General features: G+C 48.1%; 2 protein-coding genes and 1 long non-coding RNA gene across 9 annotated transcripts in view; 1 reads left to right on the top strand and 2 right to left on the bottom strand.

The window, feature by feature from the left end:
• Window positions 1–773: 773 nt before the first annotated feature.
• Window positions 774–8219, bottom strand: LOC136368168 (uncharacterized). Its single transcript, XR_010744783.1, has 2 exons — window positions 8166–8219; window positions 774–1430 (listed from the first exon to the last, which is right to left on the bottom strand). It is a non-coding gene; the product is annotated as an uncharacterized lncRNA (long non-coding RNA).
• Window positions 8220–8282: 63 nt separating this feature from the next.
• On the bottom strand, window positions 8283–9035 carry DEXI (Dexi homolog). Its single transcript, XM_066329604.1, has one exon. It carries the CDS (start codon window positions 8623–8625, stop codon window positions 8344–8346), a length of 282 nt encoding a protein of 93 aa, XP_066185701.1. The 5' UTR covers window positions 8626–9035; the 3' UTR covers window positions 8283–8343.
• A 1938-nt stretch (window positions 9036–10973) lies between these two features.
• The window catches only part of CLEC16A (C-type lectin domain containing 16A), a 60977-nt gene continuing 57605 nt past the window's right edge, over window positions 10974–14345 (top strand). For 6 of the 7 annotated variants that reach the window (XM_066330273.1, XM_066330265.1, XM_066330266.1 and 3 more), the window contains exon 1: window positions 10975–11188. In XM_066330273.1, coding sequence (XP_066186370.1) covers window positions 11109–11188 — 80 coding nt within the window. In that variant the 5' untranslated portion in view covers window positions 10975–11108. Of the gene's footprint in view, window positions 11189–14345 lie in introns of all 7 variants that reach the window. The other variant, XM_066330271.1, reaches the window with a different exon arrangement.

Consider the following 14345-nt stretch of genomic DNA (forward strand, 5'->3'; position numbering starts at 1 on the left):
TAAGTGACTTCATCCCTGAATTGCTGTCCAGGGATTTGTGGAACAAAACACTTGTCAGTGATTAAAGGTCCTGAACTGCACCTGATGGAACCAATCTTGGAGAAACGCTACTTGGTTCAGTGTCAGCACTTCCCCTCTTGCAGGAGCAGCTGAAAATTGCATTTGGAGCACAGAATTTTGGGAACTGGGAGCTAATTTCTACTGCCTAGGAGCCAAAATGTGCCATTTGAATGCAACACACTGGGAGTATCAGGATACACAAGTTTGTCTTTGTTTCATGGGGGATCTAAACCATCACCCTCTTGTTCTCTCACACTGGCTGAAAAGAGACTCCTGCCACCATCTGTCTGCAGCAGGGAGCCCACGCTGGGAGCAGATGGCAGACACAGACTGCAGAGGACAGGCATCATGCAGAGAGTGTCAGCACAATTGTTTTCAATTCTGCTTTATCCAAAATGTTCTTGATACACCAGCGCGGTTTAAAAATCGCACAGTTACAAAAATCAGACTTTTCTAAAAACACAATGACAATCAAACAAAACCAGTCCAATGCCTGCCCTAATAACACCTGGCTTACCCCCTTCCCATGCCTGATGTTTCAGTTCAGGTCTGATTTTTTACGTAGCTGTTCATGAGAATGATTTCCTACCTGCTGGCCATCTCAGCAATCTGGAACTACTGAAGGTACCTGCAGGAAAACTGGAATTTCCTTGAAAGCATATTTAAATTATTTTCTTTTCAAACTTGAAGAAGAATAACTCCAACACAACTGCTTAATTTTTTATGGAAAAGTCAGTCTTTATTGTATTGCTTTCACATCTGTACATAGGAACGTGAGCTTAAACAGTCTGCAAAGTATCCTGTGTTAAATAATGAATCCACCTGACATATAAAATTCACTCTCTGATCTATTTCAAAACTCTCTTTTTAAATAAAATATCTTACTAGCACAGTTCTTACCATAATACTCCCTGAACAGAACCTCCTTCAGTCACTCCTGCATATTTTCCCCTGAGAAAGCACTGCCTTTGAACTACTGGCTGGTAGAATTTTCAACATGTGATTGTAAAACTGGCTTAAGCTATATGTAGAGTGTGTCCATGTGGGTGACATGGTATTCCTTCAACAGTTTATCAAATCTGGGTAACATCTTGATTTTCTGTTATAATAGAACATAGTTTATCTTTACTTTTTCACATAGTTCATCCCCAAATTACCTATGGAAGCCCAGTATGGTGCATGAATCACTGCAGTAAGTGCACACACAAGAGGCAAAGATCGTGAAGAGAAGTCACAACTGACAAGGTCTGATGACAACTCTTCTTCTTGTTCTCTTGTCCTTATTTTCATCTCTACAGTTCAGAGTATAGTTTCTTTCCAGGACTTGATCCATTAGCCTGGTCATAATCCATTTCAGGTGTTTAATGCATCTGTTTAAAAGAAAACACATAAATACAGAGTAACCCTCCATACCTAAAATGAACAGAAAAGTCACCGAGTATGTGATATACAGCACCATGTCGTTGACTTACTAGAAAAAAAACCCCAAAAAATCAAACCCTTTTATGACTGTGGGAGAAGTAAACACCTGCACAACCTTTCAGAGAAATCAAAGTCAGAGTTTCTGTTAATGTCAGAGCACACCAGTCCTTGGGAATTTAAGAGAGCCATGAAGATACCAGTGTGAGGGGTATGAGAGTAAGCTGTGAACCACAGTGCATCAGTTACTAGGGGATGTTCTTAAGAGTAAAAACAGCTGTGACATACAGGGGGATAACCTATTTTATCCCAATTTGATATCATTAGTAAAACTGATGTTTGAACTGGCTACATTATCTTGACTAGACACCATTCATTAGCGTGGTTTTATTTTTTGGATTATCATGTTAATTAAGTATTGCCTACATTTGATGTAGTCTCTGATTTTGGTCACTTTCTCCTCTACTTTAGAGTCGCATTGTTCCAACTATTTTGGATCCACTGGTAAGTAGTTAAAAAGCTAGATAATATTTAGTCTTATAATATGGCTAGATAATATGGTCTTACTGCCAAGAATAAATTACTGTTACGTTGCTTTATCCCAGTTTATCTAATTTGCCTTGACTGAGTCAAAGTATCCCACTGCTCCTAGGAGGTGACTTTTACAATCATCAGGGGTAAATACAAGGCTGAGAAGATTCCTTTAATGAGAACCAGAGCTGTGGATTATGAAGGTGCTGGGCACTAGTGACAGTATTCATTTGGTCTTGTGATTTTACAGATGAATAATTAGTAAATTGTAGAACGGTGCAGCTGAGAGGGGATGGCTGGGGATGAGTCTGTGTTGAGGTACAGAAGACCACAAGCAGGTTTCCTGGCTGCCTGCAGCTCAGGACATTTCTGTGTGGTGTGCAGCAAGTCTGTGAATGGACAGCTCCTCCCTCCTTCCCCTTTACGGGGCTGAATGAAGAATGAAATCTGATGATCACACATTCTGCATGAGCTTGGACAGACATTAGTGGCATTAACGAAGGTGTTACAGGAAGCCAAAAGCAAACAGGTTGACACAGGACTGGGGGAAAAGCTCTTTTATGGATTGAAAGCAGATTAGAAGATTGAAAGCAAAGAATAAAGCTTGGTAGGAAAGAACTCAGTAGCAGAGTATACCAGGGACCAATTTTTGTTCATCACCATTACTCGAAGAAGAGGATGAATAGAGAAATCTTCAAGACTGCAAAAAACAAGCTTTCAGGTATTCAGATCGTGTACTGATAGGAAGGAAATCCAGAGGGATTTCATAACACAGAGTGGGCAAAGGGTGGTGGGTCTGGAGAATGTTTGCTAAGGGGCTGGGCAGCAAGGTGCCTTCTGTCATCCTGCATTCTGCCTTGAGCATTTGGGAAAGCACAGAGAGCAGCCTGCACATTTTGGTCAGGGACATGAGCTCTCCCAGAGGTGGAACACAGGGCTGTGAGATCGTGCTCTGACTCACCACAACACTTCCCATGTTCCTGTGTGCCACTTACTGCAGACACTGGGTCAGAAACAAGAACCACTTTTGTGTCCACTGAGGCGTTTCTGTCAAATGTCTGCCAGCGACAGTATCTGCTAACAGAACACATCTGCTCAAAATCCTTTCTCTTAAAAAATGAGGGCATGAAAAGGGGGAACAGCAGCTCTACCAGGTAACTCATTTCATATTTATCTGATTGCTTTCCAAGTGGAACTAAAAACTGATGTACAGCAGCCAGTTCAGTGTGCTTGTTAGTATACTGCACTGTAGATCAGATTCTAGGCTGACTTAAAAATAGCACAGCAAAATGCATTGGGCCTCCAAAGCAAAGTGCAAAGCTGTCTAATGGTAGTTCTAGACACTGCTGTAGGGCTGCTGGGCCAAGACTGTAATTTGTTGTGGCAGATATTAAATGGGGTGTAAATTACACAATTGACAGGATATTCAATCCTTTCTAATTTTCAGATTTAAAATCTGTCCCTCAAATTTCATGAGAACCTATTTTTTAATAGAAAACTTTAAAAATTTCAGAAAACGGAAAAATGAAGAGGTGGAAAATATTTTAAACTATATTTTAAATCTTGGAACGAGAACTTTCAATAGCCTAGAACATACCTGCAAGCACTGAACAGCATGGCTGTAGTATGGCTCTAGCACTAAGAGCTCAGTCACAACATCTTTGTTAATTCTGCCTTTGAGGTCACTGCTCCTCACAATGCAGGCTGAAGCAAAGGACACATTGTGTGAACTCTGTTTCACACCCTGACGCTGTCTGCTTTCTGTTCCCTCACTTTCTGCAGCACTGATTCAGCTCTTGTGGCCTATTTGGGCCCTACTGCCTGAGCAACCCTTGGGTCTTTCTGACCCTCAAAAGAATATTTAGCTTTAAATCTGTGAACTGACCTGGAGTTTCCCCAGCAATCCATCACTCAGTGCACATCATCATTTTCCATTATACCATTATTTCCCATATATGGCTCCTGTTTGTCTTTGCCCTTTTTATCCAATATATTAGACACATGCTTGTGTCTTCAGAGAGCATCATTCAAACTATTCAGCTATTTTTTCTTTCCAAATCTGTAGCCAAAGTAATAAAATTCATCTGTGAAAAGAAAGACAGTCTGACAGTTTCCCTGAATGCCTGGAAAGATTTAGCAACTTGTGCACATTTAATCCTTTGGGATAGTTGTACTCCTTATAAAGTAGGATCATTATGAGGAGACAAATGCAAAGAGTTAGAGACTAAATGTCTCTAAACAAATTATTCTTTTCTTCTATTTTAGGATTGATAGTTATTAGCTGAACTGTAGTGTCCCTCTGTCCCTTCTCCAGAGGAAACAAACACGAAGAATTAAATTGGATTTGTTTCTTAATTCCTTTGACAGCTGAAAAGTGGTAATTGGCTATTGCCACCTATCGAAGCAAGTTTTTTACAGAAAGCTTGATTTTTGTAGGAAAGAACCACAGACTTTAAAAACAAATTATTCTTGAAAGTTACTTGTGGCTGAGGCTTTTAACACATGCAATACTCAGGCCTAAACTATGTCTATCAAAAATTGAATGTCTCTCCAATTTCTGTGCCTCATTTTAATTCCCATTATTAACAGCACCATTTGGAAGACTTTTTGAAAAATCTGCTTACTCTCTTGACATTATATAAATAAATGCATTTGGTAGAAAATCACTTAGAACTGTCCATGGCTGTGGTTAATGAGTCTGTAGGGACAGCTGAACAGTTAACCATGATTTTGTCTTCCTTCCATCTAGAATTGAATTCGTGTTAAGTACACGTGTCTTTAAAGCAGAGCTGCCAGATGAGTCTGGACTTCTATTAATTTTAATGCCATCCAAAAATTCAAAACACTGTTCTAAAAACCACAGCAGTTTTTCTTAATCCTATTGCTATTGTAATCCATAAACAGCCAACAGATCTGTATCATGGAGTCAACAAATCACCTTGGCAAGCTCAACAAAAAGGGGAAAAAATGTGAAAAATGGCAAGGCAAATTAAGTAACCAGCTACTCTGTTTGCTATTTTTAATATTTAAAGTCTGAAAAGAAATAAGTCAGGAAGTGGCTTTTGATAGATACATTTAAATGTATTCTGACAGTGCTAGTGACATCATTCTTCTGATCTGTCCTTTGCAGGACATCTCTGCTTCAGAGCAGAGGCTCAGGGGGTGGATGTCTCACAGACACTGAGCCTGCAGTTCTAATTGGCACGATATTGATGAGCTGGGGACTTAAGCTATTTTTTTTTTTTTCTGATTCAGAATTTAGATGCTGGCATTCATTGGAAGTGCTGAGTCACAGGTTTTTGAGTGCTGGATTCTGCTCACTGAAGCTACTCATCATAATTCATCTTATGAAAAAATACAGGTAAAGCATGTACTGCAAGATTACATAAATTCAGTCCTTCTTATCCAGTTTTCATTATTGATTACTTTTGCCCGTTTTCTTTCTGATAGGAGTACTTTCTGATGAGTCACATCTGATTTTATGGAAGTATGAGAACAGTCTATGACCTTATGCCAGGGGGCTTCAAATATAGCAAATAACCTGGAACACTCACACAAAAGCTGTAAATTACATGAAAGAGCTCAATTCTGCTCAGTTTATACATATTAATTTCATCATTTGAACAGGCCAGGAAACATTTTTCAGCCGCTTACTTCTCTGTCTGCCTTTAATCTCTGCCACTAATGATGCTCAGAAACTTGGACATCTTTTGCTCCTATGGAATTTATTCAAGTGAGGTGGTTTGCTGCCAGAGAGCACAGAGCTGTTCTGATCCACGTGTTCTTGTGTTTTTACATCTAAATTAGCCCTTCCACGTGCTGCAGAGCAGCCTCCTGGGATTAGCCCCCTCTGTTTTGCTGTCACATCACTCAGGCAGGGTCGGAGGATGCTGCAAGGTTTCAGCTCAGCCTAATCACAGCTCCTTGGTTCTCCTCAGAAATCACTGGTGAGTCACATGAAGAGCCCTGCTCTTTAATGCCAAGAGCAGGCCTACCTATTTTTCATCACTGCTGGCAAAACAGAACCATTCTTCCTGCGGTGTCCTGTGAATCCTCAGCACTTTTTGGGTGCAAGGGAAGAGGTGGGAAAACCCTGCCCAGGCCAGGAGAGCAGGGGTTAACACTCACACCAACCCGGGTCACTGCAGGCAAGGCACCACAAGAATTTAAATCTTTCCTTTCAGGGCCTAACTGCTGCTCCCAAAGCAGAAAACACAGCTCCAAATTAGGGCCCTCTTCTGCCTGCTTCGCTCCTGTGGAACTGGTGAGGAGGAATGGCACAGAACAGTGAACAAACCTGTAACCTGGATATTAACTCAAACCCCTCCTCATGGTGATAACGCTGTGTCTGTGCCTGGTAGCTAAATAATTATGCAATTTCTGCCCTGGTTGCTGTATCTGTAAGTATAATTAAACATATATATAGATGAAACACAGTACATTTTTTACTGCCTAAGTAGTTATCTAACTTTTAGGATTTGTGATTTGATTCTCAGTGGAATCTACCATGAAACATCAAGGCTGGTGCTGGTACCTGTAGAGAACTCCATTAGTTCTTGGTGGATACAGACTGAGCCTTATTTCTGAGCTTTGAGAAAACCTCTGCATTTTGATTGCTGCATATGGAGTTTTTATAGTTAGAATACCAAGAAGTTTCCACAGCTTCTTATCTTATTAACACCAAGGAAAATTTTAAGAAGCTCATTAATCTACACTGAACAGAATTGTGCTCATATCAAATTATATATTCGTATAGTAGGAAAAACCCACTGAGGAAAATTGTGTCTCCTGCTCTCCTTAGGTCTCCCTGAAAACTAGACACAACTCATCAAGACAAATTCTAAACAGAAAAAAAAAAAAAGTGATTTAAAAGAAGTATTTTTAATCTTCTACTAACTGGCATTGGAGCACTAAGATTTGGAGTTTGGGGAAAGGTATTTCGGGAAAGAAAATGCATATGGTTTTTAGCACCAGAGATTTTGCTCAAAGTGCCATTTATTTTTAGGAATTTCTTTCCTGGAATAGAGAGAGATGTGTATTATTTGTCCAGCTGAAAAAGGAGGAGACAATCACAAAAGCAGTCAATAGTGTTTTGTGGGGAGGATTGTTCTGCTCCACACTTTCTATTCCAGCAGAAGTGATTCTAATCCAGTTGCTTGGGATGGACCACCAAATGTTGGCATAGACACTTCCATTTGCAGCGATTATATGCAGTGAGATTTCTCCAGTAGCAACAAAATCTGTTCACTCCCTCTTTAGGCTCCCACGTGCCTTTGGCCAAGCCTTCTTCAGCTGTGTTTCTGCAATGCTACTCCAACACCAAAAATGTCAAATTTTTCCTTCCAATATTTTCCAGCTAATATTGCTTTACATAGAGTCTGACTAGAAATATTCAGGAGATAATTTTAACCTATAGGAAGGGCAGAACTACAGGAAAGGTTTGTTTGGGTTTGTTAAATTAGAAGACTGCTTAAAATGGTTTGATATTAACTGGTATTTGTATAGTGGGGTCACCGAGTTTATACTTGCAACCTTGTAACTGGCTTTCCTATTTCCATAATTTCAAACAGAAAAACTGAGATACCCTGAACTGGTTTTCAGATTCGCAGACAATATTTTGCTAAAAAATCTGCTGGCAGATTTGCTAACACATTTTAATTTAAACTGTGAATGTTTTCATTAACATACATTTGGCACAGAAAGTCCTAGCTAGAAATAGTGATTTTTTTTTTTTTCTTCCCAAATGCATTTCAGTGTTTTAAAAATGCTAAATCCTTACATTTCCAGGGGTTTAGAAGCGCCCAAAACTAAAAAAAAAAAAAAAAAAAAAAAAAAAAACCGATCAAGCAAACCCTCGTGCTACAATTCAAATGGGAAGAACGGTGAGCTAGGCAGTTTGTCATTATCCAAGAGAGTAGTTTTTAAAGGGCAGCAAATTAAGATGTACTTTGGCTGGAGGAAGGTCTGTGAATTGCACTAACCATTACCCGGGATGCTCGTTTCCATCCAGGGCTGCTGTCAGGAGCGGAGCAGCCCGGCTGTACAGGAGCCCCGAGCAGCACTCGGGGGACCAGCCCCGGGGCAGACGGACGCTGTCCCCGCCGCGGAGGGGACACGGAGCGCTGTGCCCGGCAGGACAGTCAGAAATTACTTACTTCCCTTGCGAGCCCTCTGCGTCTCGGCGGGCCTGCCCCTGCGGAGCCCGGAGCGGCGTGTCGCTGGGAAGGAAGGGCAGGAGCGGCCGCCGAGGGCACGGCCCGAGCTGCGCCATCAGGGGCCCTGCCCCGGGCCGGGCGGCCGCACAGCCCAGCGCCCTCCCACGGCCCTGGGCCGTCACTCCAAGTACCCGTCAAACACGTCCAGCTCGCTGTCCGTCTCGTAGAGCACCGAGCCAGGGTCGGAGAGCATCCCCAGATCCACCAGAGCCTGGTCCATATCCTCGGGCAGGAAAACGATGCCCACATTGAGGACGATGTACTCCATCAGGAAGGCATAGTACAGGATCAGCACGTTGACAAAGAACAAGCCCACGTAAAACATATAGGGCAGCACCAGCAGTGCATGGAAGGCCCAGGACTCCACCGAATCCAGACGTGCGGAGACCGCGGCGGTCATGCAGCCGTGGGGCCGCGGGGGCAGCGGGCACCGGCCGGCGCGGTGAGGGCGGGCGGCAGCGGCGGAGCTGGGAGCGGGGCACGACCGCGCGCCGCAGCCCCGCTGGCAGCAAAATTCCTGAGCAGCCGGATCCCGACCCCGGGAGGAGGCGACCCCCGCAGGGGCGGCCCGCTCGGTCCCTTCAGTCCCCGGAGGAAGAGGCGGGCGGGCGGCCAGCGCGGGTTCAGCGGCGCTGCCGCAGCCCCGCCGCCGGCAGGAGGCTGATCAGCGGCATCTCCGGCCCGGTGCTGCAGTCCCGCCGCGACTCCCTCCTCCTCCCGCCCGCAAACTTTGCGGAAGGAGCCCGCAGGCGCGTTGGGAGGCCGGCGCGGAGCACCTGCCAGCGGGGCCGGCCTGCGCGGCGGGACCGAGCTGCCGCCCGCCCCTCGCTCCCCGCCCCGCGCCTGCCCCGCCGCACGCCGCGCTGCTTTACCGGCGGCCGTACAGGCACTGGGGGGCTGCTGCGGCTGCACGGGGCTGCGGGGCACGGGGGGACTCTCTCCTGCTGCGGGGCACGGGGGGACCCTCTCCTGCCGCAGGGCACAGGGGGACTCTCTCCTGCCGCAGGGCACAGGGGGACCCTCGCCCGCCGCAGGGCTCAGGGGGACCCTCTCCTGCCGCGGGGCACACGGGGACCCTCTCCTGCCGCGGGGCACGGGGGGACTCTCTCCTGCCGCAGGGCACACGGGGACCCTCTCCTGCTGCAGGGCACGGGGGGACTCTCTCCTGCCGCAGGGCACAGGGGGACCCTCTCCTGCCGCAGGGCACACGGGGACCCTCTCCTGCTGCAGGGCACGGGGGGACTCTCTCCTGCCGCAGGGCACAGGGGGACCCTCTCCTGATGCAGGGCACAGGGGGACCCTCTCCTGATGCAGGGCACAGGGGGACCCTCGCCCGCCGCAGGGCACAGGGGGACCCTCTCCTGCTGCGGGGCACACGGGGACCCTCTCCTGCCGCAGGGCACACGGGGACCCTCCTCGCCCGCCGCAGGGCACACGGGGACCCTCTCCTGCCGCAGGGGACACAGGGACCCTCTCCTGCCGCAGGGCACAGGGGGACCCTCTCCCGCCGCAGGGCACACGGGGACCCTCTCCTGCCGCAGGGCTCAGGGGGACTCTCTCCTGCCGCAGGGGACACAGGGACCCTCGCCCGCCGCAGGGCACACGGGGACCCTCTCCTGCCGCAGGGCACACGGGGACCCTCTCCTGCCGCAGGGCACACGGGGACCCTCCTCGCCCGCCGCAGGGCACACAGGGACCCTCTCCTGCCGCAGGGCACACGGGGACCCTCCTCGCCCGCCGCAGGGCACACGGGGACCCTCTCCTGCCGCAGGGCACACGGGGACCCTCCTCGCCCGCCGCAGGGCACACGGGGACTCTCTCCTGCCGCAGGGCACACGGGGACTCTCTCCTGCCGCAGGGCACAGGGGGACCCTCGCCCGCCGCAGGGGACACGGGGACCCTCTCCTGCCGCAGGGCACACGGGGACCCTCCTCGCCCGCCGCAGGGCACACAGGGACCCTCTCCTGCCGCAGGGCACACGGGGACCCTCGCCCGCCGCTGCTGCCTGCCCGGGCTCTGCCGCAGCCGCGGAGCGGGGCAGCGCGGGGGCAGGTCTGGGCTGCGCCTTCGCCCCTGGAAGTTGTTTCCCGACCTCTGCTGTGACCGAGGCCCTGCTGGAGCAGCACTGCGGCCCCTCTCGGCTGCGGTACGGGTGTTTCTTCGCTGACCAAAGCTTCACGTATACCAAAATATTACCGCAGGCGGGATTTTAAACTCGGTGCAGTTTTGATACTGGCTGACAAACTCTTCAGCTTTTGTATAGTTTACTTTTCTGGCTACAGAAAAAAAAATCCCAAACTAGGTCAAGCCAGTCAAGGGTCCCTTTCTCTTTGTTCTTCCTTAGTTTTTGAGCCGATTCAAAATCCTTACTGGAAAAACCTCAGCAAGGGCAATGCCAGCAGCTGAATTTCTGACAGATGCGTCCTACAGCACGAGAGCTGACCCCACAGAACAGCTTCGTTTGCGTTGTGGAAGCCGAACAAGGAATGTCAGGCCAAATACTACCTCCAATAACAACATATTTCGCAGGTACACTCACACGTTTAATAGGGATTTTTTTCCTGGTTCGGTTTGTGTTGACTCTTACGTTGTTGTAAGGGAGCCGCCCTCAGAGCGCTCCCGGCGCAAGCCCCGCCCACGTGCCGCTTTGGCCCCGCCCCCGCGGTGCTCCCTGGGACTCGCAGTCCGCGGGGCGGGGCGGGGCCGGCGCCTTGGGGCGGGGCCGGGCCGGCGCTTTCCGGCGTGCCCTGCCTGCGCATGCGCCGTTAGCGCCGGTGCCGCCGCCGAGGCTCCGCGCCCGTCTCCGCCCGCCGCTCGCCCGCCCGCCCCGCGGGGCTATGAGGCCGTAGGGCCCGCGGACCGGAGCAGCCTTCCGCCGCCAGCATGTTCGGCCGCTCCCGCAGCTGGGTGGGCGGCGGGCACGGAAAGGCCGCCCGCAGCATCCACTCCTTGGACCACCTCAAGTGAGCGGGGGGCAGGCGCGGGCTCGGGGCGGCGGTGAGGGCGGGGGGTGGCGGGGCTGTGAGGGGGCTCGAAGGGGGGGGCGTTTGCGGCGGGATCCGTCCGCGGAGCTGCTCGGGGCCGGTTCCCTCAGACACGGCGGCGGGGTCGGGAGAGGAGGGGGCGGCTCCCCGGGCGCTCGCTGCCCTCGCCGGGCCGTTTTGCCGCAGCTCTCCCGAGAGGAGCGCTCCCGGGGTAATCCCCGCTGGCGGTCGGCTGTCTGCCTCACGGAAACCGGCCTCTCCGGCCCAGAAGCTCTTCGGGGCAGACGCAGTTCGTCATGTAATGTCACACTCCGGGCTGCCATCCGTGTTTGTTCTGTTTTTACTAATGCCACAGAGTCTTTGGTGGAGTGGAGCGCGAGACGTGCCAGATACAAAAAAAAAAAAAAAAAAAACCACCAAAAAAACAATACCACATTCCTCGTGAGGGAGAAGTTTGTTTGCTTCCTGCTGGTGTCAGAGGCGGGGAGGCGAGGGGCTGTGGCTGTGTGTGGGGATGTCGGTAGGCAGCGGTGAGTCACGGCGCTCGGGATGTGCCCTGGGCTGCGGGCCGAGAGCTCGGAGCTGGAGGGCTGTGACCTGTGTCTCTGGAGCCCCAGAGCCCTGAGCTCGGAGCTTGAGGGCTGTAACCTGTGTCTCCGGAGCCCCTGAGCTTGAGGGCTATAACCTGTGTCCCAGAGCCCTGAGCTCTGAGCTTGAGGGCTGTAACCTGTGTCTCCGGAGCCCCAGAGCCCTGAGCTCGGAGCTGGAGGGCCATAACCTGTGTCTCCGGAGCCCCAGGGCCGTGTGTTACTGCTGCTTTCAGGAGGCGGAATAGTTCTGTCCTAGCTCTGCCACTGGAGAGTTGGAAGGGTGGCAAGGGATAAAAAATTTAATTTCCCTGTTCCGTTTTAGATGTTCTGCTATTGCAAGAAGAATGAGAGGCACTTTGATAGGTTTTTGTACTGAACGAGGAAAGAAGGCCTGTAAGAGACGAAGCACTCTCTAAGTGAAATCACTGTGAATATGGAGCTCATGGAGAAATAGTGCCTGGTGGGTTTCAGTCTTCTTACAAGGACATGAATGGTCTGACAGTAACAAGCAGGATGCTCTGTACAGGATTTGGATCTTGCACTGGCTTTATCGAGATGACTTAGGGATTCTGGTCCTTGTCTCTGAACTGGAAAAATGTTCAAAATGAGCAAGACTTAACTTAAATGCAGTGCTTTTTACCAAAGACGCAGAAATCAAGGCCATGAATACAAAACTAATGAGGCAGTAGCGTTGAAGAAGTCATTTTGAAGGCATTATAGGTCAGACTAGTAGGTCAGTGTAGTCTGGTTTTACAGGAAAAAGGGGAAAAGCTGTGCTCAGATGTGAATATAGGAATGTGCTATTGAACATAGAAGGAGTAGTTACTGTGTACTACTCAGCATCAGTGGAGCTTTAGCTCTGTCTGGCTTTGATATTTGACTTGAAGGAAGAGCAAGAATGCTGATGTGGGATGAAATTTGAAGAAACTGAATTTAAGTCCAGGAAAAAGAAGGCTGATGAGAGGGAGACTTGAGACTAACTTTCAGGCAAGAAAAAATGTGTCCATATGTTCTGTTGGGGCCACAGAGAATAGAAAAATGACACCCTACCTCATTTGTAGCAAAAGGGAATTGGGCTGTAAGTGTTGTGGCCTGTGCTTGGTTTGTTATCTGAGAGTTGAAGTATATAATTATCTACTAAAGTATGAGCTTTGGTCTGTTTGCTTTTTTTGCATGTGATTTCTGTTACGAATCTGAAATGGTTGTATGTGAAGGGCAGCTGAGACCTTTGATCTGTTTAGACTATGTATATTTTAAGTGTTTATTAATCTAGGCTGTGTGAATTTCAGCTTTTAGCTAGATGCCAGCAAAAGGGTGAAATTTAGGTATTTTCTAACTATTGAAGTGGGTAAAGTAGCAGCAGGAAAAAGGGCAGAGAGCCTTTGTTTTGGGGTCATGAAAGAAAATCTCAGCTCAGTTGATCAGCTGTTTCCCTTCTCATCTTTTCAACTCGTCAAAGCCCATTTTGTGTTCTGTATGAAGGAGCTGAGTAGAACACCTGCCTTACTCTTACAGGTTAGCTCAGGCTGTAAGAGGTATGTTATGCTGTGTTACAGGGGTGAAATCAGTCTGGGCTAGCCTTCTGAGAACATTTTTATTTTTAAATTTGGGTAAGGTAGAGTTTGGTCTAAATTGTAAACAATACACGTGGTTAGTGACAGCAGCAGTGTTACTGCTTTTTGTCAGTAAATGCTGGATCTTTCCCATCAGCTTTAATGCAGTTTGTTTGAGGCTTGCTTTTGAAATTTTACTGTTCAGTCTTCCTGCAAATGTGCCAGAGAATGGATTGGCAGAAGGAGAATTGCAAGGCTGTTTGTATGAAGTGGTTTTAAACAGCCTCTTCATCTTGAAAACAGTTAAAATTTAATCCAACTTCTGAAATGTGTTCTAGAGAAGGATGAAAACAGTGCACTGCCCAGGTGCTTCTCAGACAACTTGATATTTTTGTATGTCTTTGTTTCTAAGTCACATTTTTTTCTGCCTACTTTTCTGTGGTATTTTACTGTTGTTACTGTCAAGTGCATTTCCCATTGTTGTTTCTGCAGTTGGTATTTTAATTGCACTGTGATTGCACAAAAGGTTCCATGCTATTAAAGTTGGGTGCTGAACATTTCCCATGCCTTGGTCAGATGCAGTGTCCATAAAGGTGTGCTCGAAGTCTTTTTTTTCATGGGTGATTCATTTCCTGAGGCACTGTCCCTGCTGGGCATCAGGTTTCCTCTGTGAGAACAATAGGCAGTTACCTGATTACAGGTAGGGTGAAGGAACAAGCCTGTTATGGTCAAGTCTGGGCTTTTAAAATTTGAATGCTTGACTTCCCAAACTCTTACCTGTTTTAGTGTATTTTTTTAAGTAATAAGTAGGAAAGTCATTAATATGCACTTATAATATCGATGAGTTACTGTGTTAGAACCCTTTGAGCATGGTTTCTAACCAGAAAAATGCTCAGAACTTGGGTTGGTTTAAGTTGCTGGCAGCATCTCCCACTGATTTTGATGGTACTGGGTGTTTGACACTTCCTGCATGTGTTTTTGTTTGCACCATTC

Source organism: Sylvia atricapilla, chromosome 15, assembly GCF_009819655.1.
Source record: "Sylvia atricapilla isolate bSylAtr1 chromosome 15, bSylAtr1.pri, whole genome shotgun sequence".
NCBI classification, from domain to species: domain Eukaryota; kingdom Metazoa; phylum Chordata; class Aves; order Passeriformes; family Sylviidae; genus Sylvia; species Sylvia atricapilla.